At 42.1% G+C, this 26,475-nt stretch overlaps 1 protein-coding gene and 2 pseudogenes across 1 annotated transcript; 1 reads left to right on the top strand and 2 right to left on the bottom strand.

Moving 5' to 3' along the window:
* Positions 1 to 1,127: 1,127 nt before the first annotated feature.
* LOC120045137 (ribonucleoside-diphosphate reductase large subunit) lies at positions 1,128 to 18,467 on the bottom strand. The gene is made up of 18 exons (XM_038990048.1): positions 18,052 to 18,467; positions 16,443 to 16,531; positions 16,165 to 16,342; positions 12,856 to 13,016; positions 12,723 to 12,762; positions 12,360 to 12,522; positions 10,615 to 10,756; positions 10,282 to 10,365; positions 9,909 to 10,070; positions 9,691 to 9,770; positions 9,401 to 9,602; positions 3,757 to 3,906; positions 3,414 to 3,635; positions 3,210 to 3,286; positions 2,932 to 3,067; positions 2,702 to 2,797; positions 2,346 to 2,534; positions 1,128 to 2,050 (listed from the first exon to the last, which is right to left on the bottom strand). Exons 1-18 carry the CDS (start codon positions 18,068 to 18,070, stop codon positions 1,862 to 1,864), a joined length of 2,379 nt encoding a protein of 792 aa, XP_038845976.1. The 5' UTR covers positions 18,071 to 18,467; the 3' UTR covers positions 1,128 to 1,861.
* Positions 10,463 to 10,582, bottom strand: LOC120045248 (annotated as a pseudogene).
* A 2,987-nt stretch (positions 18,468 to 21,454) lies between the features above and the next one.
* Positions 21,455 to 25,091, top strand: LOC120043774 (annotated as a pseudogene).
* The last annotated feature ends 1,384 nt before the right edge of the window (positions 25,092 to 26,475 follow it).

The following is a 26,475-nucleotide window of genomic DNA, read 5'->3' as shown; positions in this document are numbered from 1 at the left end:
CCATCCAAGATGGCTCAAGGTCATTGGCCACAGATAAAATTACATATCTACAGTAGGTTTGATTGGACTGATCATGTCAACATCATACTTTCAAAATCTTAACTAGCAAGCTAGCAGTCATCTTGAATCAAGTCGACAATCTACTGGCAAATCCTTTTCAATCCTTGTCATATGAAGAGAAATTATAGATAAAACGTATCAGTGCTCATCGGCCATAAACATTAAACAAGTTAGAAATCACAAATTCAACAATGAGTGGTTTGGAAGGAATCATTGGCTAACTGCAAGCATTGCAAAGCAATCACTAACATGCTATTCAGTGGAGTGGATGTGTGGTCCAAGTCTGGGTTTATGGGTCTCTTTTCCAATCTTAATAAGGATAAACATTCAACATTGGCCATGCTGTCATTCCATCATGACTCCTGCCGCTTTCAAAACTGGAAACTCAGAACTGGGAAATCTCTTTCTAGAGCTCAGATCTGAAGACCACTAACGTCATGATTCGACCTTGTTTTATTCCGAGTTCCCAGTTGTTTAGAAAGCACCATAAATCCAGAGAATGCCATACTTATAACAAAGTTTGACACAATTTGCCCACGAAGGACCGCCATGCCACCTTTCTGTTCAAGTGAGCACAGTACAATAAGGTGAGTCCAAAAATGTATTGTATACCGCTGCATAAATGTAATATGTCAGGGAGATAGTATTACTTTCTTAGCTACAGTATGTTGTGTAGTAAGCTGTTAGTAGCCCATGTTTCTCACCCTAATAATTTGGTCTCTTAGCCTACAGTTCAGACTTGGTGGTGCACATGTAGCCTATAGCCTGTTTTAGAGTAATGTAATCAAAGATTGTAAGAGTTTTCATGGTCTACTTAGATGTCCCCTTTATTTATCCTACGGTTCTGACTTGGTGCACAGGGAGAACACTAAGAACGGCCCATGTTTTGAGTTCTGTCGCTGTAAATTTCAAAAAGTGCTGAGCAAATAGATTGACTACGTCCATCCTAGCTTGTTCATTGTCTTAATCGAAATTATGGATAGCCTCTTATCCAATCGTTGTCCCCTTATGCCATTATTTGTACATCTCAATTGTAAGTAGAACCCACATTTGTTTACACAAGTCAGCTATGTTTTTTTTTTTTTTTTTTTTAAAGGCAGTAAATGTGGCTGAATGAACGGCTCCGCTGATAGCTAGGTGTAGCAGTGGTAAGATGTTGGGACTGCTGCGGGGGCAGCTTTATATAGGCCCTAACAGTTTGTGGGCACCGTATGGCACCGTTATAGTCCAATTAAATGTATTGTTATCTAGTTTTTTTTGCCCCTCCAAGATTTACATGCTAAAATGGCCACTGAACTACTGTATACTTTACCATAAGTACCACAGGACATTGCATGAATGTCAAAACTTAATTACAAAGCACCCACCACAGGTAAAATACAAAGAATACACCATTGAGGTTAACTTCTTGAATGAAATTCAAATTATGAAATCCTTAGATTTACATATTAACAATGGAGTTCACACTTAAAAAATGAAACACTGAATTCTATACAAATCAAACAGTGTACCCAAGATAAATAGAAAACTGCCTACAGTTAATAATCTGTGATAAGGCAGACAGAAGCGCACCATGTACAGCACTACTTAGGCTACAGTAGCACGCCCACAAAACAACCATAATAGCCTGATCTATAAACCCCAAGCGTGAGCCTATGATCTGACATCAGGGCAGATAACTATGACATTAACTGGCCTAAAGACAATCAGAGTGGGGTTCAATGATATTGAGGAGTTCAGTGGTCCACCGCAATGGTTAATTAACTAAGAGCGAGGATAGGAGAAGGAGTTAGGGGCCGGTCTAAGAGCCACACATCAGGCAGTCGTCACGGTTCTCCAGGGAACACACCATAGCGGCTCTGTTGATCTCCTTGATCTCCTCCTCGTTCTTAACCGACTGAGACTCTTTCAGCTTCTCCTTGTTCAAGGTGAACTGGATGGGGTTGGCTGCAGGCTTGGTCCTCAGGTAGTACATGCCTGTCTTCAGACCCTGAGAAAAGAGGTTAATGCTTTATCTTGATGAACAGCGGCATTCGGTTTATATTTAGCACTGCTTTGATTCTCCCTAGCCAGCCCACCCGTCTCTTTTGTAAGTGTTATCAATCACTCCAAGTGCCAGCTGTCCAGGGTCCTCGGCGTAGATGTTGGCCTGTCACCCATGACACAGTCTCGACACTTAGTCAGACTGCAACGCCTCGAGCAGCCATTTTAGCCCAATGGTTGAGGATAGCCCTGGGCTGGGACCATGTAGTGTTCTATAGATTTCAATAGTCAAGTAGACTCACCTGCTTCCAGCCGTAGAAGTGCATGCTGGTGAGCTTGCCATAGTTGGGCTCAGCGATGTGGATGTTGAGGGACTGGCTCTGGTCTATGAAGGCACCGCGGTCAGCAGCCATCTTCAGAATAGTCTTCTGGGAGATCTCCCACACAGTCTTATACAGCTCCTTCAGGTCATCTGGGATCTCAGCAATGCCCTAAAGACAAGTAACAAAGGAATTAGAACAATGACTACTGAAAAGGATAACACTTAAAATCTAACAAAAAGTCACACATGACATAACATACAGTCAAATAGGGCATAATTACACTCCAATTGCTCTTCATTGATTAGAGCTGTAATGTGATGGGTCTGGGTTCTCACCTGGATGGATCCGTTCTGACCAATCAGCTGGTTTTTCATCGCCTCGTTCCACAGCCCTCGCTCTGTTAGGTCCTTCAACAGGTGGGGGTTCACAATCTGCAGGTGACACAAAACCAAAACATTAGCGCTCACACACACCCCTCCTATTCAAACCCTTCAAGTGTTTGAGTATGCTGTGTATGTCAGCAGAGGTCTAAGTGTTTGTGGAACCCCCAGAGAGTGATACTGACCTGGAACTCCCCAGAAAGGACTCTGCGGGTGTAGATGTTACTGGTGTAGGGCTCGATGGACTCGTTGTTGCCCAGGATCTGGGCTGTGGAGGCCGTGGGCATAGGGGCCAGCAGCAAACTGTTCCTGACACCATGCCTGGAGAAGGGGGGGGGAGTGAAGTGGTGATGAGACAAAGGCTAGGACATATAAATCCACATGGAGGGCGTGGTTGGTAATGTATGTGTTGAGACTAACTGTAGTTGCATTGGTAAAATGGAGGACAAAGTTGACAACTTACTTGGCAATCTTTTCCTTGAGAAGTTTCCAGTCCCACAGGTCAGTTGGGGTTTTGTCCCACATGTCATACTGAAGGATCTGAGGAAAAACAGTTTAAGCCCAAGACACCAACCAGAAAGGCCTGAAATTAACAAGTTAGCCAAAAACAGAAATCCTACACACAATATCTAACATCCCAGTTAGGTTTTAGCGTGGTGGTACTCACTCCTTTGCTGACGGGGGAGCCTGTGTAGGTTTGGTAGGCACCAAGCTCAGCAGCCAGCTCACAGCTGGACTCCAGGGAAGCGTAGTAGATGGTCTCAAATATCTGAGTGTTGAGCTTCTGGGCCTCAGCACTCTCAAAGGGGAAACGCATCAGAATGAAGGCATCAGCCAGACCCTGGACACCAATACCAATGGGCCTGTGGCGCTTGTTGGAGTTCTCAGCCTGGTTAGAAAGAATAACCGGCATGGGAAATCAGTTACAGGTCAACATGAAGACATAACTTGTAGAATCATCTGTCTTGCTGAACATTATTAGTACCACTACATTTAATTATAGACCTTACCTCGATCACAGGGTAGTAGTTGATCTCGATGATCTTGTTGAGGTTCCTAACAATAACCTTGGTGACATAGGCCAGCTTGTTGAAGTCAAATGTTTTCTCTGGGGTGACGTACATGTTGAGGGCGATTGACGCCAGGTTACACACTGCCACCTGAGATTGAGAAACAGGAGCCAGATAGATTAGCATCACACTTTAAAAACAGCTGTTGTGTGATCAACATTGATTTTCTACAATATACAAATCAAAGGATGTCATTCAAAATGTTTTGGGATTAAGTATGGATATTCTCAGAAAGCCATCAGCCTTGGGTGATAGATAGTAGGGATGGGCATTTTACATTTTTGACTGAGTACTCGCATAATTCTTTTCAGAGTACTAGAGCAAAAACAATTACATAAAATCTACAGTGCATTCGGAAAGTATTCTGACCTTAACATTTTCCACATTTTGTTATGTTATTGCCTTATTCTAAATTGGATTAAATATTTCTCATCAAACTACACACAATAATGTCTCTCCCACCACCACAACACAATGTCTCTCCCACCACCACAACACAATGTCTCTCCCACCACAACAATGACAAAACAAAAACAGGTTTTAGAAATGTTTGCAAAATTACAAAAATATGACATTTGCATAAGTCTTCTTGGGAATGTCGCTACAAGCTTGGCACACCTATATTTGGGGAGTTTCTCCCATTCTTCTCTGCAGATCCTCTCAAGCACTGTTTCAAGAAAAAGCAAGTGCCATTTAAGATTTGATTGAAACCGTAATAGCAACTGATTATATCATGACTGTGGCGGTTACATGCAAAAGCCTATTGTTGTACAAAGGCATAGTCTTGTTCTTTTACCAGACAAGACGCTCTTATTTCACGAGCCCTTAGTCAAGACACCTATTTTATATATATATTTTTAAACATGTAATAAAATAGAACAGAATATTTTTCCAAATGAAAAAGCTGCACTTGCGAAGTGATGCGCATCTCGTGCCTGGAACAGTTAGTCTCAAAGAGTGATAATTTGAAACGGGGTTCAATATGTCTAGTTTTTTGGTTACAAACTAAAAATCGGTCTTCTTTTAGATATACAGATATTCAATTTAGTTTACTCTGCCAGTTCATTTGAATTTTCCAAATAGATTAACAATTCCACTTTGAACACTGCATGGTGATGAATTAAGGCCACATTTGGCAAGTAGGCAAACATGCTGCCCCAACAAAATACACAACACGCACCCTCTATCATATACATACACACATCACCTAGTACCTTTACATGACATTACATTCACTGAAGGATTCCAGCTCTTAAAGGTTTCCATTAGCCGGTAATAGCCAGCTTTTGAGGATAATAATAATTTTAAAAAGCTGATGAATAATATTGGCACCGGCCAATTGTCTAGGAGAAAAAATATATATAAATCGCATTGCGAAAATGCTTTTGAGCCTATTCATTGATGGAAATATATTTTACTGGTTATGAATATTGGTCTATAGGTTAATTTGCAGAAATTTGTGGAATTAAAATTGTCGCACATTCTGTATATTTGTTATGTATTTTATTTATCACACGCATACAGAGCCTTTGAGCGGAAAATCTTTAAGACAGTGCGAGAGCTGGTGCTACAGCATCTCAAACAGCAAATGCATAGGCAACGAAGGCAGGCTTCATCAGACAACTGAACATTTTTACTACATATGAGGCATGTCTTACCTTGCTTCAAAGTAGTGTAGCCAAATTCAGACCATATCCATGGTGGAAATTTGCTAAAATGTATTTCATTGTCCAGTAGCCAAAGGCACAATCCTTGTCATATTAGCAGCCCATGCTAGTTGTTGCATATGAGATCGCCCATTTTTCAAAATTTCTAATGGCTATTTTCATCTTGGTCACATGAAACCACTCGCATGTGTGTACGCTTTTGAAAGGTTTTCCTCTAATTGCATTATGGAACAAACATTCACGCATAGCCTACTGCCTTGTGCGCATTGCTGCACTTAAGTGAATAAATAGTTTATCAACATTAGGCTAAACATTCTGATCGGTTGCATCAGACTCATTGCTTTTTAAAGTTACATTTTGTATGTAGCCTAGGCCTACTGGTTGTATGAATTTGCGATCCATCATACCACAACTGTCCCAGAGTCTGTTTGGAATAGGCTATTTCATTCGACAAGCTGACCAATAGAATAGGTCAACTTTTCAAAACATACGGAGCCACATTTTCCTAACGGAAACACTGGTATGCATACAGGCATGCTTAATGAGTCTGAAAATACGGTCAGTATTTATTAGGGATGCTCGATATATCGTAAGCATATCAGAAGATATTCGCTAAAAATGACATACATACCTATATAACGTAGGTAGATGACGTAATGACGCCACGAAAAATATAGCGCAAATGGGTAGTTGATATTAGAGCTTGACCGAATATGATTTTTCACCACCGAAACCGATTGGAGGACCAAAAAAAGCCGATACCGATTAATCGGACGATTTTTATATATAAGTATATACATAACACACATACACACAGTTGAAGTCGGAAGTTCACATACACATAGGTTGAAGTCATTAAAAAACTCGTTTTTTCAACCACTCCACAAATTTCTTGTTAACAAACTACAGTTTTGGCAAGTCGGTTAGGACATCTACTTTGTGCATGACACAAGTATTTTTGCCAACAATTGTTTACAGACAGATTATTTCACTTATGCACTGTATCACAATTCCAGTGGGTCAGAAGTTTACATACACTAAGTTGACTGTGCCTTTAAACAGCTTGGAAAATTACAGAAAAGGATGTAATGGCTTTAGAAGCTTCTGATAGGCTAATTGACATAATTTGAGTCAATTGGAGGTGTACCTGTGGATGTATTTCAAGGCCTACCTTCATACTCAGTGCCTTTTTGCTTGATATCATGGGAAAATCAAAAGAAATCAGCCAAGACTTCAGAAAAAGAATTGTAGACCACAAGTCTGGTTCATCCTTGGGAGCAATTTCCAAATGCCTGAAGGTACCACGTTCATCTGTACAAACAATAGTAAGCAAGTATAAACACCATGGGACCACGCAGCCGTCACACCGCTTATGAAGGAGACGTGTTCTGTCTCCTAGAGATGAACGTACTTTGGTGCGAAATGTGCAAATCAATCCCAGAACAGCAGCAAAGGACCTTGTGAAGATGCTGGAGAAAACAGGTACAAAAGTATCTATATTCACAGTAAAACAAGTCCTATATCGACATAACCTGAAAGGCCGCTCAGCAAGGAAGAAGCCGCTGCTCCAAAACCGCCATAAAAAAGCCAGACTACGGTTTGCAACTGCACATGGGAACAAAGATCATACTTTTTGGAGAAATGTCCTCTGGTCTGATGAAACAAAAATATAACTGTTTGGCCATAATGGAGAAAAAAGGGGGAGGCTTGCAAGCCGAAGAACACCATCCCAACCGTGAAGCACGGGGGTGGCAGCATCATGTTGTGGGGGTGCATTGCTGCAGGAGGGGCTGGTGCACTTCACAAAATAGATGGCATCATGAGGTAGGAAAATTACGTGGATATACTGAAGCAACATCTCAAGACATCAGTCAGGAAGTTAAAGCTTGGTCGCAAACGGGTCTTCCAAATGGACAATGACCCCAAGCATACTTCCAAAGTTGTGGCAAAATGGCTTAAGGACAACAAAGTCAAGGTATTGGAGTGGACATTACAACGCCCTGACCTTAATCCTATATAGAACATTTGTGGGCAGAACTGAAAAAGTATGTACGAGCAAGGAGGCCTACAAACCTGACCCAGTTACACCAGCTCTGTCAAGAGGAATGGGTCAAGATTCACCCAACTTATTGTGGGAAGCTTGTGGAAGGCTACCCAAAACGTTTGACCAAAGTTAAACAATTTAAAGGCAATGCAACCAAATACTAATTGAGTGTATGTAAACTTCTGACCCACTGGGAATGTGATAAAATAAAAGCTGAAATAAATCACTCTACTATTAATCTGACATTTCACATTCATAAAATAAAGTGGTGATCCTAACTGACCTAAAACAGGACATTTTTACCAGGATTAAATGTCAGGAATTGTGAAAAACTGAGTTTAAATGTATTTGGCTAAGGTGTATATAAACTTCCAACTTCAACTGTGTGTGTGTGTGTGTGTATATATATATGAATATATAAAAAATAATAATAATAATAATAATTTTTAAAAAAGAAGAATTGTCCGATTAATCGGTATCGGCTTTTTTTGGTCCTCTAATAATCGGTACCGCCGTTGATATTATATAATAATGACAACTACAACAATACTGAATGAACACTTATTTTAACTTAATATAATACATAAATAAAATCTATTTAGTCTCAAAAAAATAATGAAACATGCTCAATTTGGTTTAAATAATGCAAAAACAGTATTGGAGAAGAAAGTAAAAGTGCAACATGTGCCATGTAAAAAAGCTAACGTTTAAGTTCCTTGCTCAGAACATATGAAAGCTGGTGGTTCAATATTCCCAGTTAAGAAGTTTTATGTTGTAGTTATTATAGGAATTATGACGTGTCGACTATTTCTCTATACCATTTGTATTTCATATACCTTTGACTATTGGATGTTCTAATAGGCACTTTAGTATTGCCAGCCTAATCTCAGGAGTTGATAGGCTTGAAGTCATAAACAGCGTTGTGCAGCAAGCATTGCTAAGAGCTGCTGGCAAACGCAGTAAAATTTGAATGGATGCTTACGAGCCTGCTGCTGCCTACCACCGCTCAGTCAGACTGCTCTAACAAATCATAGACTTTATTATAATATAAACACAGTCATTAATAATGGTCAAATCCGGAAACTATCATTTTGAAAACAAAACGTATATTCTTTCAGTGAAATACCGAACGGGCGGCAACCCTAAGTCTAAATATTGCCGTTACATTGCACAACCTTCAATGTTGTCATAATTATGTAAAATTCTGCCAAATTAGTTCGCAATGAGCCAGGAGGCCCAAACTGTTGCATATACCCTGACTATGCGTGCAATGAACACAAGAGAAGTGACCATTTCCCTAGTTAATATTGCCTGCTAACATGATTTAAAAAAAACTAAATATGCAGGTTTAAAAATATATACTTCTGTGTATTGATTTTAAGAAAGGCATTGATGTTTATGGTTAGGTACATTCGTGCAACGATTATGCTTTTTTTGCGAATGTGTTTTGTTAAATCATCCCCCGTTTGGCGAAGTAGGCTGTGATTCGATGATAAATTAAACAGGAACCGCATTGATTATATGCAACGCAGGACAAGCTAGTTAACCTAGTAATATCAACCATGTATAGTTAACTAGTGATTGTGAAGATTGATTGTTTTTTTCTAAGATAAGTTTAATGCTAGCTAGCAACTTACCTTGGCTCCTTGCTGCACTCGTAACAGGTGGTCAAGCCTGCCACGCAATTTCCTCGTGGAATGAAATATAATATAATCGGCATCCAAAAATGCAGATGACCGATTATTATGAAAACTTGAAAATCGGCCCTAATTAATCGGCCATGCCGATTAATCGGTCGAACTCTAGTTGATATTGTGCCATTTCGGACACAGCCTCAGTAGTTCCAACCGTTTAGGTAATCCGTTTCCCTCACCTCATCATGGCTGGTGTACTCTACAATCTCAGTACAGAGGTTACTGGACTTGATGGTTCCCAGGTTCTGATGGTTACTTTTCCTGTTGCAGGCGTCCTTGTAGAGCATGTAGGGGGTGCCCGTCTCAGTCTGGGACTCAATGATGGCGTGCCACACCTGCTGGGCCTTTACCACCCGCTTCACACGACCCTCTTGCTCATACCTGGGGTGAGACAGGACCAGTGAGACTGCACACAAAGCTGAGACTGGTATGTAGCTGTGTTATACAGGCTCAGGAGCACCAGTCTTACCTGGTATAGAGATTCTCAAACTCCTCCCCCCAGCACTCATCCAGTCCAGGGCAGTCACTGGGGCACATCAGGGACCAGTCCTGTGGGTACAATACACCATGAGTACTGATATCTTGAAGATACCCATTGAAATAAAACCATTCCATATTCCTTTCTTTATCACTAAATTCCATATCTCGTTTGAACAATTCAGTTTGTACACGGATGTTGCTGCATACCTGGTTGCTCTCCACTCTCTTCATAAAGAGATCAGGGATCCACATGCCGTAGAACAGATCTCTGGCCCTCTGCTCTTCCTTCCCCGTGTTCTTCTTCAGGTCCAAGAAGTCAAACACATCAAAGTGCCACGGCTCCAAGTACATGGCAAACGCACCAGGTCTCTGAGGAGAGGGGAATGAGAGAGGGCGTTAACTGTCTGATGAATGTACAGTAAACACAGGCCACAGAGTCTGAAATGCATGTTCTCAGAGCCATCAGCCTTGGGTGTAGAGGGTGGGTCATCTCTGCGCAGAACACTAATGCACATCTGTGAGGTCATCCTGTAGCCAGAGTCAATAACACAACCTCTAGCTAATCTCATTTCATTCTCACCTTGTTGCCTCCCTGGTCCACATAGCGTGCTGTGTTGTTGTACACTCGGAGCATGGGAACAAGCCCATTGGAATTTCCATTTGTCTGAAAAAAAATAATGTAAAAAGCCTCAGTCAATGAGACTTGCCAAGCGTTACAATGAAAAGGCATCTTTGATTATTTATAAAACGCTTTCCCCCACCATGTCGGAGCAATCAATCGTCCACTGTTCTGGGTCGTTGGAGTAGACATAGCCATCACTCTGCCCCTCATGACACAGGCTCGACACTTACAGTCAGACTGCAACGCCTCAAGGGGCAGTCTTATTTATAAACGCGACCGTGTGATCCTCACCCCAGCGATGTAGCTGCCCGTGGCTCTGATGCAGCTGACTGCCACTCCGATGCCCCCTGCTGATTTTGAGATTAGGGCACACTGCTTCAGGGTGTCGTAGATGCCCTCGATGCTGTCGTCCTTCATGGCCAGCAGGAAACAGCTGAAAATCAACAAGGACAACCCATATAAAACACATCAAGCACTTTTCTGGTTTGCACCTGGAACGGTCAATGTCTATAGTTTCTAAACTTTACTTTCAGCTAACTTAACATGCGTAAATATTTGAATGAACATAAGATTAAACAATTGAGACAAACTGAACAGGTTCCACAGACATTATTCAATTTCTGTTAGTCACATACATGTTTCCCTGAACAAAGGGGGGGGGGGGGGTGTCAAAATCAAACAGTCAGTATCTGGTGTGGCCACCAGCTGCATTAAGCACTGCAGTGCATCTCCTTCTCATGGACGGCACCAGATTTGCCGGTTCTTGCTGTGAGATGTTACCCCACTCTTCCACCAAGGCACCTGCAAGTTCCCGGACATTTCTGGGGGGGGGGGGGGAATGGCCCTAGCCCTCACCCTCTGAGCCAACAGGTCCCAGACGTGCTCAATGGGATTGAGATCCGGGCTCGTCGCTGGCCATGGCAGAACACTGACATTCCGGTCTTGCAGGAAATCATGCACAGAACGAGCAGTACGGCTGGTGGCATTGTCATGCTGGAGGGTCATATCAGAATGAGCCTGCAGGAAGGGTACCACATGAGGGAGGAGGTCTTCTCTGTAACGCACAGCGTTGAGATTGCCTGCAATGACAACAAGCTCAGTCCGATGATTGTGACACACCGCCCCAGACTATGACGGACCCTCCACCTCCAAATCGATCCCGCTCCAGAGTACAGGCCTCTGTAACGCTCATTCCTTCGATGATAAACGCGAATCCGACTATCACCCCTGGTGAGACAAAACCGCAACTCGTCAGTGAAGAGCACTTTTTGCCAGTCCTGTCTGGTCCAGCAACGGTGGGTTTGTGCCCATAGGCAACATTGTTGCCGGTGATGTCTGTTGAGGACCTGCCATACTACAGGCCTACAAGCCCTCAGTCCAGCCTCTCTCAGCCTATTAAAGACAGTCTGAGCACTGATGGAGGGATTGTGAGTTCCTGGTGTAACTTGGGCAGCTGTTGCCATCCTGTACCTGTCCTGCAGGTGTGATGTTCAGATGTACCGATGTTGTTACACGTGGTCTGCCACGGCGAGGACGATCAGCTGTCCGTCCTGTCTCCCTGTAGCGCTGTCTTAGGCGTCTCACAGTACGGACATTGCAATTTATTGCCCTGGCCACATCTGCAGTCCTCATGCCTCCTTGCAGCATGCCTAAGGCATGTTCACGCAGAGGAGCAGGGACCCAGGGCATCTTTATTTTGGTGTTTTCAGAAACAGTAGAAAGGCCTCTTTAGTGTCCTAACTTTTCATAACTGTGACCTTAATTGCCTACCATCTGTAAGCTGTTAGTGTCTTAACAACCGTTCCACTGGTGCATGTTCATTAATTGTTTATGGTTCATTGAACAAGCATGGGAAACAGTGTTTAAACCCTTTACAATGAAGATCTGTGAAGTTATTTAAATTTTTACAAATTATCTTTGAAAGACAGGGTCCTGAAAAAGGGAAGTTTCTTTTTTTTCTGAGTTTATAATTCAGTAATCATAGCCATTACACTGAGGAATGGCTTATAGTAGGATGGCTGTTAGTAAGCGCTTACCTAGACAGCTGTGGGCGGTTGGTGCCAGCGTTGAAGAGTGTGGGGGAAGCGTGGGTGAACCACTTCTCTGACAGCAGGTTGTAAGTCTCGATGGCAGCATCAATGTCAGTCTTATGAATCCCAACTGCCACCCTCATGAGCATGTGCTGTGGTCGCTCAGCAACTACACAGGAACAGGACAGATCAACATGACGGATATAGCTCATCTGAACTACATATTTCCACATAAAAAAGCTGCTCCGATAATGTGTCTGTTTGACCAGGTGCCACTGGTGATGAGCCCTAATCCAATGTAGCATATGTTCATGTCATGAAAAGATGTCATTTCTGACAGGGAGGTAATGTATCCATGAGGCAACTCACCTTTCCCATCAATTTTCAGCAAGTAGGACCGCTCAAGTGTCTATGTAGAAAAATACAAATTTGTTTACTCTCCTACCATTGCAGAATTGACTTAAATTGCTATTGCTCATAAACCATGTACTGTAAAAATGACCTTGAATCCAAAGAAGTTATAGGAGAAGTCCCGGTCAAAGATAATGGCCGAGTTGAGGCGGTCCTTGTTTTCTAGGACAATGTCGAGTGTTTCCTTGGCGACCATGGGAGAGTGCCGTTTGTTTAGCGGGTTGACATAGTTGTATAGATCCTCCACCACATCTGCAACAGCATTGACGAAGAAAATAAGATGGTTAAAAATAGATTTTTCGGATACAAGTAGTTTGCAGTGCTGTAGTACGCAAGCCCAGGACTAACTCGAGATTCGATTTTCATGACTTTTGACTACCATTGGTGAATCGGACTTGCATTTGCACTTGGACTGGATAGGCTACTATGATAAGCAGAATATTAGCAGCACCGGGTACGCAGAGCAGCGAGGGTTGTTCTCTAGCTAGTAATGGGACTGATGCGCCACACCGGCACACGCAGCCCATATCAGAAGGTGAGCTTAGGCGACGCAAACGATGAGTGTGGGCAGACAGGCTCCACTCCGCCACCAATCTTAGGCGAGACATTACGCAAGCAACCCTGTAACCACCAGCCTACTATTTAGCATTGCCTAGTTAATACTATTGTTTTACATTTCATAAAGCAGTTTGTTTCTTTAGTTTAAAAGTCTCTTCCCATAAGTATTGAAAAGTAGGCCGTCTTTGAATGTGTAGTGTCTCTACGCTCGCACTTTCCCATGTCTCCCTTTAGTTCACACTCTGGAATAAACATTAAAAAAAATAGAAATATTTGTGAGTTATCACAAAAAAAAGTAGCCCGTTACAATTATTGCAAATAATAATCTGATCAATCTGACAGGAGAAATAGCCAATTCAGTCTAGAGAACATTTCATCCCGTCAAAACACCTGTACAAATTTGACATAACTATTTAACATTGTATTAAAATGTGTGTGAGAACGTGTATTAGGGACTTTTTTTTCATAGGCTATTGCATATTTCAGGCAATTATGACCATTGTGAAATGCTCACATGAAAAATCATCCCGTCACTAGTTGTTGACAGACAGATTTCTGCCAAATCAATACAGGCGCAAATCTAGCAACAGACGATCATCGAGCCAGCAAACAAGCAAGCAAAAAAATTAAACAGCAGTAGGCCTAACCAAAATACCAAATGTCTAAAGAACATAAAAAGTTGTTAAACCAATATTAATGTGGTATACTTTGTTAAACTCAGACCCAGTGACTCAGACTTGAGCACTAGGCCTGACTTCAGCCATTGGGACTCTTAGGTGCTTCTAGCAACGCGGGTGTATTTACAGTGCATTCGGAAAGTATTCAGACCCCTTAACTTTTTCCAAATGTTGTTACATTACAGCCTTATTCTAAAATGAAATCATTTCCCCCCTTCAATCTACACACAATACCCCACAATGACAAAAAAAATAATCTAAATTATATATTTTTTTATTAAAAACAATATCACATTTACATAAGTATTCAGACTGTTTACTCAGTACATTGTTGAAGCACCTTTTTTAGTGATTACAGCTGAGTATGACGCTACAAGCTTGGCACACCTGTATTTGGGGAGTTTCTCCCATTCTTCTCTGCAGATCCTCTCAAGTAGGTTGGATGGGGAGTGTCGCTGCAGTTATTTTCATATCTCTCCAGAGATGTTCAAACAGGTTCAAGTCCGGGAACTTGCTGGGCCACTCAAGGACATTCAGAGACTTCTCCCGAAGCCACTCCTGCATTGTCTTGGCTATGTGCTTAGGGTGGTTGTCCTATTGGAAGGTGAACCTTTGCCCCAGTCTGAGGTCCTCAGTGCTCTGGAACAGGTTTTCATCAAGGATCTCTTTGTACTTTGCTCCGTTCATCTTTCCCTCTATCCTGACTAGTCTCCCAGTCACTGCCGCTGAAAAACATCCCCACAGCATGATGCTGCCACCACCACACTTCACCGTAGGGATGGTGGCAGGTTTCCTCCAGAGGTGACACTTAGCGTTCATGAAAAAGAGTTTAATCTTGTTTTCTCATGGTCTGAGTCCTTTACATGCGTTTTGGCAAACTCTAAGCGGGCTGTCATGAGCCTTTGACTGAAGAGTTGCTTCAGTCTGGCCACTACCATAAAGGCCTAATAGGTGGAGTGCTACAGAGATGGTTGTCCTTCTGGAAGGTTCTCCCATCTCCACAGAGGAACTCTGGAGCTGTCAGAGTGACCATCGGGTTCTTGGTAACCTCCCTGACCAATGCCCTTCTCCCCCGATTGCTCAGTTTGGACAGGCGGCCAGCTCTAGGAAGAGTCTTGGTGGTTCCAAACTTCTTCCATTTAAGAATGTGGCCAATGTGTTCTTTGGGACCTTCAATTTTGCAGAAATATTTTGGTACCCTTCCTCAGATATGTGCCTCAACACAATCATGTCTTGGAGCTCTACAGACAATTCCTTCGACCTCATGGCTTGGTTTTTGCTCTGACATGCACTGTCAACTGTGGAACCTTATATAGACAAGTGTATGCCTTTCCAAATCATGTCAAATCAATTGAATTTACCACAGGTTGTAGAAACATCAAGGGTGATCAATGGAAACAGGATGCACCTGAGCTCAATTCCGAGTCACATACTGTAGCAAAGTGTCTGAATACTTATTTACATAAGGTATTTCAGTTTATTTATTTAGCAAAAATTTCCAAAAACCTGTTTTCACTTTGTCATTATGGGGTATTGTTTGTAGATCGACAAGGGGAAAAGGGTATTCATTCAAGGCTGTAACATAACAAAATTTGGAAAAAGTCAAGGCGTCTGAATACTTTCCGAATGCACTGTACATACACTAGCATTGGTTTCAATTGTATTGGGTTTCACAAAAACAGTCAGTGGGAAGCCAGAAATGAAATACAATTCAATTTCAATTGCGCCTGTGGGCAGGATTGTTGAGCAATATGGTGCAGGGAATTTGAGTCAATATCTAAATGAGCGTATTATTAAACCGACTTTCCAAGCATGGATCTGTTATATACCATCTTCCCCTCTGCTTACCTCCTGACAAAATAAAAGTCAATTTGTGAACAAAAGATGTGTATCTGGTCAGAGCTTTTTTTCACTCTTCCATGAAATAAGCAGAGATACACCCATGACACACCCATGGCTTAGACATTACTTTTACACACCATGTTTTTTAATAACCAAAGTGAGATTGTCAGCTCACTGGCATGTTGGACATCTGAGCCAGTGAATGTGGTGGCTTAAAATAGGCTACTTTGACCGAGCCTGATAACTGAGCAGTATGCATAACTTTTAGAACAAACGTCAGAAGAATTACAGTTTGAGAGAGAGCAAGTGCGAGAGAGACTTACCGCTGAAAACCTTCTTGGTCTCCTTGTGCAGGTTGGAGACTGCAATGCGGGCAGCCAGGATGGCATAGTCGGGGTGTTTGGTGGTGAGTGTGGCAGCGATCTCTGCAGCCAGCGTGTCCAGCTCCACTGTGGTGACCCCATTGTACAGACCTTGGATGACCTTCATAGTGATCTGGGTCTGAAAGGTGTAACAGGCAGAATACAGGGTTATGGTACACACAGAAAACACTACAATTGACAAACAATAGAAATACGTTGAACATAACATGTCAACTTACTGGATCGACAAAGTCAGAGTTGAGTCCATAGCACAGCTTCTGGATGCGGGAGGTGATCTTGTCAAACATGACACGCTCTTGGCGCCCATCTGAAAATTATGTAAAGACTGAAGTGTTAGTCAGAAATCACTTCAATAACATGAATGTGTGCCATGGGAAAAGAACATTGAAGTAAATGTCAGTCATATTTCCCCAAAGCTTTAAAACTAGTGACTAGTGTCTATGCAGAACAAAAATATAAAAATGCAACAATTTCAAAGATTTTACTGGGATACTGTTCATTAGGAAAATCAGTCAATTGAAATAACTTCATTAGGCCCTAATCTATGGATTTCACATGACTGGGAATACAAATATGCATTCGTAGGTCAAATACCTAAAAAAAAATAAAAGTAGGGGCCTGGATCAGAAAACCAGTCGGTTTCTGGTGTGACCACCATTTGCCTCATGCAGCGCGATATCTCCTGGGGCTGTGGGGCTGGGGCTGTGCATTATCATGCTGAAACATGGTGATGGTGCCGATGAATGGCACGAAAATGGGCCTCAGGATCTCGTCACGGTACCTCTGTGCATTCAAATTGCCATTGATAAAATGCAATTGTGTTTGTTGTCAGTAGCTTATGCCTGCCCATACCATAACCCCACCATGGGGCACCTTGTTCACAACGTTGACACAGGCAAACCGCTCACCCACACGCCATACACATTGTCTGCGGTTGTGAGGCCAGTTGGATGTACTGCCATATCCTTTAAAACGACGTTGAAGGTGGCTTTTGGTAGAGAAGTGAACATTCAATTCTCTGGCAACAACTCTGGTGGACATTCCTGCAGTCAGCATGTCAATTGCACACTTCTGCAAAACTAACAGGGATGGTAACAAATTTGTGCACAAAATTTGAGAGAAATAAAATGTTTGTGCATATGTACATTTTCTGGAACCTTATATTATAACACTTTACATTTTGCGTTTATGTTTGTTCAGCCAGCTAACGTCCTGTTTTGTAAACCAGAAAGCTGTTTGGGGAAAAAGTAACAAAATTTAAATACTTGAAAATGTTAGTTAACTACTGTATATATGACTACTTAATTGATGGGATAATAAATCACTTCCAATCAAATTACCTATGTAGAGGTTAGCTAAACAAAAGTTTAAACAATTAGGCGCCAAGTTTGACAAAGCCTGAAAATTCCTGTCTTGATCTAGTTAACGCGTTCAATCACATTTGGTAACAGTTCAATTTCTGAATTGGTGGGTGAAGTTACCTTAGCAACTAAATTAGTTACGTGGTCTTCAAAAAGTATTTTCAATATAACTGACATGTATTAACTACTGTTAGCTATAATATAACACATGTATAATTGTTGTCTAACTAACCTTAGCTAACTAGGTTAGCATTATAGCTACGCAGAAAGCTAGATTAGCCAACCAGCTGACAGTAGCTAGCAACCTAACTAGGCGAAGTCATTCAACGTGATTAATTTTAAAGTATATACTAACTACAGCAAAATACTCAAGCTTGCTTGTACGAAGAAACATGAGATCAAGACACAGGCAAATGACAAGTACAGTAAAGTTAACTTGCTATCCTTCCTACTATAAAGGACCTACCTCGCTTTATCACATGCATGTTGACAAGGGTTGTTTTCTTTCCAGAGAAAGTGCGAAATATAAGAATAACACTAATACTGTATATAGCTTAGAATGTAGCGGTACAATGACACAGTATTTCACGCTAGCAACCGCCGCTGACTTCAAATGAGGAGGATAAAGCGCGAATAACTTAAACAACCCGCCACAAACTCTTTTGGCACAAAATGTGTAGCCAATCAGAGGAAGAACGAGGCCACAGAACAATGGTTGGTTATAAACATCTTTGGAGGCCCAACTCGGCGGAAAATCTGTCTCCCTCCAGCAAGTGGTATTTTTTTCGTCGACCAAGCAAGGAGCTGTTGTATGGAGGTCAATGAGTGTCGAATTTATTCTACAAAAAAATGAATGGCTTATTTTCTACGTTATGTTTATTTGATCAAAAATAAGTTTCGTAATGCTGATATAAGTAGAACACGTGACATTCTGCAGCATATTCATGGCATGAGGCTAGTAGGATAGGATCTCTCCATGGAATACAGACGGTTTACAATAATGAGATGTATCCACCAATCCAAAGAAATTATAGGCGGGCGCTACCCCACCGTGCCGTTTTGTGGACAACGACTCCCATTCGTATCTTGTCAGTTTATCCATAATCTTTGGTTAAACCAATTACAGCGGCTTGTTCTCCTTAGTTTCCGTGTTCCAGTCAGCTGTCACCATAAACAAAATCTGGCGGGATATTTTGAAACGTAAACTAGGTCATTTGCTTTGTGGGTTGGTTGGCTTTGTTTGGCAAACACTGAATAAGACTACATCATCAACCTACTCTTTACAATACTGACTGATCAAATAAGGATGATGAATGCTCAAGAGACATTTCTTAGAGGACATGTTACAGTAAGAGGACCATAAAACAATTTTAATAAGTTAAATTCTTGAACAATATACAGGTATTCACCTTTGCACAAGACTCCTTTAAAATGTTTCACAGCAAATACATGAATTGTTAGATTATTTGTTATTCTATCTAAAAATGGGTATATTACGATAGACAATGTGGTTATGGTTAATAAAAAAAACTCACAAAGTGACTGCATTGCTCCTCCTTGTTTTGACAAAATGAACAGTTTATTAAAAATGGCAGTCAGTCCATGTGCAAAAGAAAGATAGGCTATAGCACCCTCTGCTGTTTGTTTCAATACCCTGTTTGTATTGAACCCTTTGAAACGAAACATTATATCCACACTATGAATTGGGAACAGTGTAATTTTATGATGAAGGTACAATACAACTTGATAATATAAAGTACTAATATAAATATATTATAACCTTCATAAGCATATCTTCCACAATGGCTCCCCATCTCTTCCTGTCCTGGGCTATTTGGATTAGGTGAGTCTTATCTGGTCATGAGCTCAGGCTCAACAGTTTGCTGCTAGGTCATTCTTGGGCTTTTCATCTTCATCTGCTGGATGTCCCCAAAAGAGGTTACAGACTCGTAAAACAGGGATCATCAACAAGATTCAGCCGCGGGCCAATTTTTTCTTCAGCAGATGGTCGGAGGGCAGAACATAATTACAAATCATATGACCGCAAGACCCCTTGACTTTTTCCACATTTTGTTTCGTAACAGCCTTATTCTAAAATGTATTCGTTTTTTCCCTCAAACTACACACTATACCCCATAATTACAAAGCAAAAACAGTTTTACATAAGTATTAAGTATTTGCATAAGTATCACATTTACATAAGTATTCAGACTCTTTACTCGGTACTTTGTTGATGCATCTTTGGCAGCGATTACAGCCGAGTACGACGCTACAAGCTTGGCACACCTGTATTTGGGGAGTTTCTCCCATTCTTCTCTGCAGATCCTCTCAAGCTTTGTCAGGTTGAATGGGGAGCGTCGCTGCACAGCTATTTTCAGGTCTCTCCAGAGATGTTCGATCGGGTTCAAGTCTGGAATCTGGCTGGGCCACTCAAGGACAATCAGAGACTTGTCCCGAAGTCACAGATATCGGGTGCACCAACGGTAAAGGTGAGTCTGTACAAAGAGGGCGTGTTTATTTATATATATATATATATATATATATATATATTTTTTTTTTAAATGTTCAATGACTGCACCTGCGCTCTAGCTTGGCTGACGTTAGCAAGACTACCTGTGCTCAACTGTAATTTCCCGGTCATTACCAAAAGTGCCCATTTCAATCATCATTGACGAAAATATCCACATAGATTACTATGGAACTTTGCTCTGAGCAATTTATCGACAATCCAAAGATATTTTTATTTCAAAGACATATTTAACGTTTTATGCTCTCGTATGTTAGTTTTGCATAACATATTATAGCCCATTTTATATCAACTACCTGTAGGGTACTCTTTATTCCCCTTGTATGACATACAATATGTCATGATGTTGATAATGAAGGGGGGCAGATGGTAGTGGCCTAGTAGTTTTTTGTATGCTATTTTAATATGAAAATTAACCAATGATATCAGGCCACACCCGGCCATGATTCAAAAGACACACAGGTGTCTGTACACTATATAAATGAGTCATCCTGCAGTGCTTATTATACCCGGATGAAGACAGCTTGTCTGTCACCGTTGGACATAAATATTTTTGCATCTGAGCTCCTAGTGTGCAGCTCTTGTTTTTTAAAACATTTTATATCAACTACCTGTAGGGTACTCTTTATTCACCTTGTATGACTTACAATGTGTCATGATGTTGATGAAGGGCAGCAGATGGTAGTGGCCTAAATCAAATGATTTGCTGTTCCAAAAACTGAACTACCATTTTTAACCAGACCTACTTCCACTTCTTGTCCTTAGTTAATCTCTTTGCTGTCTTTTTACTGGTCCACTGACAACTCACTCACTCACATTTCCTGATGTGTGAACCACACCCATATCTGTTAATCTGGACTACATAGCAATTCCTACCATTGTCACTGACTGTATTAACCCTAAACAATGTGCAGTCCCAGTGTCTCATACAAGTTAAAATGGAGAGGGAGTACTTCACTTGTGACATGGAATTATACTTTTCGAAATCAAGGCATGACACCGTTATAGGATCTGTCTGACAGTTTTAAATGTGTTATATCTGTTCTAGAGTCCAGCACAGCTGAATGGTTTTAATTTAACTCATGATGTCACCAATCCCTCATCCCAGCCACAGTTTGAGTCCCGCCCCCTACACCCGCACCAGACCCAAATATTCTCAGTAGAGAGCAGTGGGGTGGGAAGTATGAGTTTCTGCTCTCCTGTATCGGCTACTGTGTGGGACTGGGGAACGTGTGGAGGTTTCCCTACCTCTGCTACCGCAAACACATCTTAGTCAGTCTACTGTGTCTCCTTCAGCTCTCCATGTGAAGCTAGTACATGCTGATGCTTCAATAGTTGAACAATGAATCCTCTTGTGTTGGCTGGCAGCATTCCAGATGTAGTAAGTGATTATAAAGCCATAGTGCTGTTTGTAGGAACTGTCCTTACATGCCGTGTATACGTGCATCAGCTCAGTGTATAAACAATCAAACGAATGAGGAATGTCTCCGCTTGAATTATCCAGTTTCCCCAGCCTAAAATCCCAAACAGCAAGCAATGCAGATGTAAATGCACGGTTGTTAGGAAAAACTCCCTAGAAAGGCGGAACCTTGGAAGAAACCTAGAGGAACCAGGCTCTGAGGGGTGGCCAGTCCCCTTCTGGCTGTGCCGGGTGAAGATTATAACAGTACATGGCCGTTAAGGCCAGATTGTTCTCCAAGATGTTCAAACGTTCATAGATGACCAACAGGGTCAAATAATAATCACAGTGGTTGTAGAGGGTGCAACAGGTCAGTACATCAGGAGTAAATGTCACTTGGCTTTTCATAGCCGGGCATTCAGAGGTCGAAATAGCAGGTAGGGAGAGTTGAGAGTTGAAAACAGCTATGTACTTAAGAGCTGTTACTCTAACTTTGTAGGTGGTTTACGTGACTGGTTTACGTGACTTAGTGCTGATCGTTTTGATCATCAGAGGTGCTACACCGGAGGGGTCACTTCAGGGTGTTGCCTTCTACCTGACCCCTGACTGGGGTCGGCTGACCAGTGCACAGGTATGTCCCGTAGTGGATACAGGCTGGTATATCTAGATTCAAGTATAGGCTGTGTGCTTGTGTGTGTGTGCCTACCTTTAATGATGTGTGTCAAGGTCCTTGCTGCTGGCCAACAAAGTAAACAGCATGTCTTATCTGTCACCATTACCATGTAGGTGTGGAACGATGCTCCTCCCAAATCTTCTACTCATTGGGGATTGGTGTTGGGGGGGCTGCTCTCCACGGCCTCCTATAATAAGTTTGATAACAATGTCATTAGGTCAGTAGTACTCTTCTATGCACTCAGAGGCTACAGGCATGCTGGGAAATGGAGTCAATTCTAATATTGTTCTGCTTTCAGGGACTGTCTGGTCATCACCATAGGGAACTGCATCACCAGCCTCTTTGTGGGCTTCGCCATATTCTCAATCCTGGGTCACATGGCTTGAAGGAAGGGAGTGCCTGTTAGAGAGGTGGAAGACACTGGTAGCTCACAATGAGCAAATCACTCTTGTTTTAACAATACATTTATTTATGTTTATGACATGGTAATCACAATACATCCAGTTATTATCATGGCAATAAAGTAATTTTATGGCAAATATAAGCTCATTATTGTTCTTCCGCCAGGTCCCGGTTTGGCGTTTGTGGCATACTCAGAACCTCTTACTCAGAACCTCTTGCTTGACTGCCAGGCTCTGTGTTTTGGTCGATCCTCTTCTTTTTCATGCTGGGGGTCGACACTCTGGTAAACCACAGTTTTGTTCTGTATTGAACCACAGTGCTTTAAACTCACCAAACACAGACATCTAACACCCCGCTCCCTGTTTCTCTGGCCCTCATCCCTGTAGTTTGGTGACATGGAGGGTATCACCATGGCCATGCTGGATGAGTTCCCACAGCTCAGAGCTAACATGAAGGAGAAGTCTCTGTTCCTGGGACTTCTGTGTTTCGGCTTCTGTCTAATGGGACTGCTGTTGATCACGTGTGTATTAGTGAGGAAGGGGTGTGTTTGTGTTAGTGCTGGTGTCCGTCTCTCCATGGGGAGGGATTTACTGGTTCACCCTCATCGACTCATTCACCACTAGCTTCGGCCTCATTACCCTCTTCATTGGCATCTCCTTCTTCTATGGTACACAGCAACATGCACCTCTAACTCCATACCCTGCATGCTACATTTCACATACTAACCACTATTCAGACATGCCACACACTTACTGTATGTCATTAGTCTATTCAGATACTTTGACTAATAAGTGTCTGCATTCCTTAATATTCACATGAGTGAACCAGTTTTGCCAGGACATCATTGCAATGATCTGTCTCTGTCCTTCCTGGTGCCGCAAAGTGCTGCTCTACTTCAAAGCATGCTGAGTATTCTGCACCCCATTTCTCCTACTGGCGAGTCAGGCAGATTTATTTGACCCTTGACCTTTACATTATATCTCTGGGAAAGCATCCCTCTTTGTCTTAAATCCACCCTTTGTTGCACCCTCAGTGGTGAATAATTGAAAGAAACCGACATCTATCCCCTTTCACCCCGGCTGTGTTCTCTATGGGCTTCTTTTCAATCACCCCTCAGTATGTCTGATATGTGTATTTTATGAGCAAAGTCTTATTGCTGATGTTTTCATTTCTGTTGCCTTTGTTTCACCCCACCTCTCTGTTTCTGTGTCCCTGTTCATCCTGACCTATATCTTCATTGAGATGTACAACACCCAGCTGCACTATGGTGCCTATGTGTATACCGTTGGGGCAAGGAGCTGGCTGTGTGCATGGGTGCCACCTGTTGTCTGTAGATCCCCATATGGGCCATCGTGGCCATCAGCAAAGAGTCTGGGACACTGAAAGACATCAGTATCATCCGCCCCATTTTCCTCCTGTCTGTCATCACCCAGGCCATGTTACACGGCTATAGTAACTGCCCTAAGCCAGGGGTGGGGAACCTTTTTGCCATCAAGGGCCATTTGAATATTTATAAATTAATTCGGGGGCCATATTATTAACATGAGCTATTTTCTGCTTTATTCATGTTTTAATGTGACTTTAATCACTGACATTGGTTTTATAGTTTAAATATGACTTTTATGATGTGTCCTTGAGTATTTTGAAAAGTGCTAGTCCTATTTAAATAAATATTAGTATTGTAAATAATGTTATGATTACTTGTTCAAACTCACCTCTACTGCGATGGCTGAAACTGCTTATCTTTGACGAGGCGTTTGATGTCAGCTGGCAGTGAAGATGACGCTACTCGCAGCTGGTTTTCCAGGTTTGTGTCAGACAGTTTTGAGTGGAATCGAGTCTTTGCAAGAGTCAGTTTAGGTCGTCCCGAACACAGATGCGAATTTAAGCGCATGTCTCCTCAGAACAGGAAAATGCTCAGCGCTAACGTACATTGAACTCAAGGAGAGGGCGGTTGTTGTACCTGGGTTTGAGCTTGTCATTGCTTTGCAGCTCAATGACTTCGTGTTGTAGGCCATCCGGCACATCTGCTGGTTTGACGTTAAACGGGGTTGCAAATATGTTCAACTCCAGTTTACTTTTCATATCCTTAAACTGCTCACAAAATTCTTTTTGCGAGCTTTCCACACTCACCAGCATATTCTGACGTAATCTCAGGCTCTTGTCCTTGCAGAGTAGAAAAATGTACTGTGTTACCCCTTTCTAGTTGGACTTGCCACGGCTTTAATTTAGCTTCGAACGATTTCATGTTTGACAGCAAATCGCTGAGAAGCTGGTTCGGCCTTTGAAGTTCAAGTCAGACAGATACTTGGTTATGTCCACCATGAAGGCCAAATCACACATCCGCTTGTCATCACTCAGTTCCGCAACAGGTTTCCCCCTTCATGAATTGTTTTACGTCATCCTTCAGTCATAAAACCGCGCAAGCATGTTTCCACGGCTCAACCATCGCACCTCACAGTGGTAAACCAGATCACCATACTCCGATTCAAGATCACTCAGTAGCTCCTTAAACTGGCGGTTCAGCCCATTGCTTTTGATAAAATTGATGGTCGACACTACAGTTGCCATTACATTGTTCCGCTTCAGCGACTGTGCACACAGACTTTCTTGATGTATGATGTAGTTGCATACAATTAAATCACTTGGATCAAGACTGAGACAACTTATTAATTTTTTTCACTAACATGCTGACCAGACCGGACACGTCGCGTGCGCGAGCGTAGCAAAATAAATTTAGAAATCCATGTTATTCATTTATTGCACCCACTGCTCGCGCACGCCAACGAGTGTCTGCGTTGCCAAGGGCTAAAATAGAACTCCTTCCTATTTCTGACGCAGATCGCGCTGAAAGTCCTGCCTCTCCCATCTCCTCATTGGTTTATAGAAGCAGGTACCCACATACCATCTCCTCATTGGTTATACCCACGTGGGTGATTGAAAGACGAACTGTTTTGCCGGTAGTCGTGGTAATACTACGACAGTTTAGATGCCGATCACCATATAAGTTCAACGATAAAAAAGCCTGAAAGGAGGAGAGATGACTAGAAACGATTCGGTTGGCCGTTTTATGTGTGGGTTAATTTGTCGGAGTAGAGGACCTTGTGCAGTTCAGGTAAAATAACAACTCAATGTTTATATCCAAGGACAAATTAGCTAGCAACAGCAAGCTAGCTAGCAACAGCAAGCTAGCTAGCAACAGCAAGCTAGCTAGCAACAGCAAGCTAGCTAGCAACAGCAAGCTAGCTAGCAACAGCAAGCTAGCTAGCAACAGCAAGCTAGCTAGCTAAATAGGACAAATTAGCTAGCTAGTGCAAGCTAACTAGCTAAATTGCCATAGATGTTTAATGCTTTTCGCCCTGTCCCCAAGTTAATGTAATTGGTTCAGAGTTTGTTTTGATATTTTAACCTGCGTGTCGTGATCGCGTTTGGTGTAGGGGGGCAAAATAAATGTATGCACGGTAGCGCACGCGCGCAGCCGGTTTGGGTTCCGTGTTACGGTTCGAGCCAACCATGGCTGTCGCTCCATCTGTATTAAGGCCACTTAATTTTTCAAACTGTAGCTCAAATTTGCTCATAGCCGAGACAAGTCCTCACCTCTGGTGGTGCGATGCATGGCTTCCAAAGACAGCAATTCATCCCTTGTGTCAAACTCCGCTGTAATTCCACGCACAAAAATGGCAAATTGGGCATTATTTGCTACGTCAGTTGTTTCATCACATGCCAAAGAGAAACTCAATTTCTTGCGAAGTCCTCCAATGTTTTGTGCCATGTCAGTTATCCGCTCCGTAACGATTCTTTGAGACAAACTGACACTTTGGAACAATTTAACTTTGTCTGGTGCTAGCAACTCTGCAGTGGCAAGGAGACACTCTTACAAATTCTCCTT

Source organism: Salvelinus namaycush, chromosome 3 (assembly GCF_016432855.1).
Source record: "Salvelinus namaycush isolate Seneca chromosome 3, SaNama_1.0, whole genome shotgun sequence".
Taxonomy (NCBI): Eukaryota; Metazoa; Chordata; class Actinopteri; order Salmoniformes; family Salmonidae; genus Salvelinus; species Salvelinus namaycush.
This window is presented reverse-complemented; position numbering and strand designations above follow the sequence as displayed.

Coding starts and splice junctions, on each gene's coding strand:
- LOC120045137 (XM_038990048.1), bottom strand. Junction 13,017..16,164: donor GACCAAGAAGGTTTTCAGCG/GTAAGTCTCTCT, acceptor ATGCTGTTGCAG/ATGTGGTGGAGGATCTATAC. Junction 12,523..12,722: donor GCTGAAAATTGATGGGAAAG/GTGAGTTGCCTC, acceptor GTTCCTGTGTAG/TTGCTGAGCGACCACAGCAC.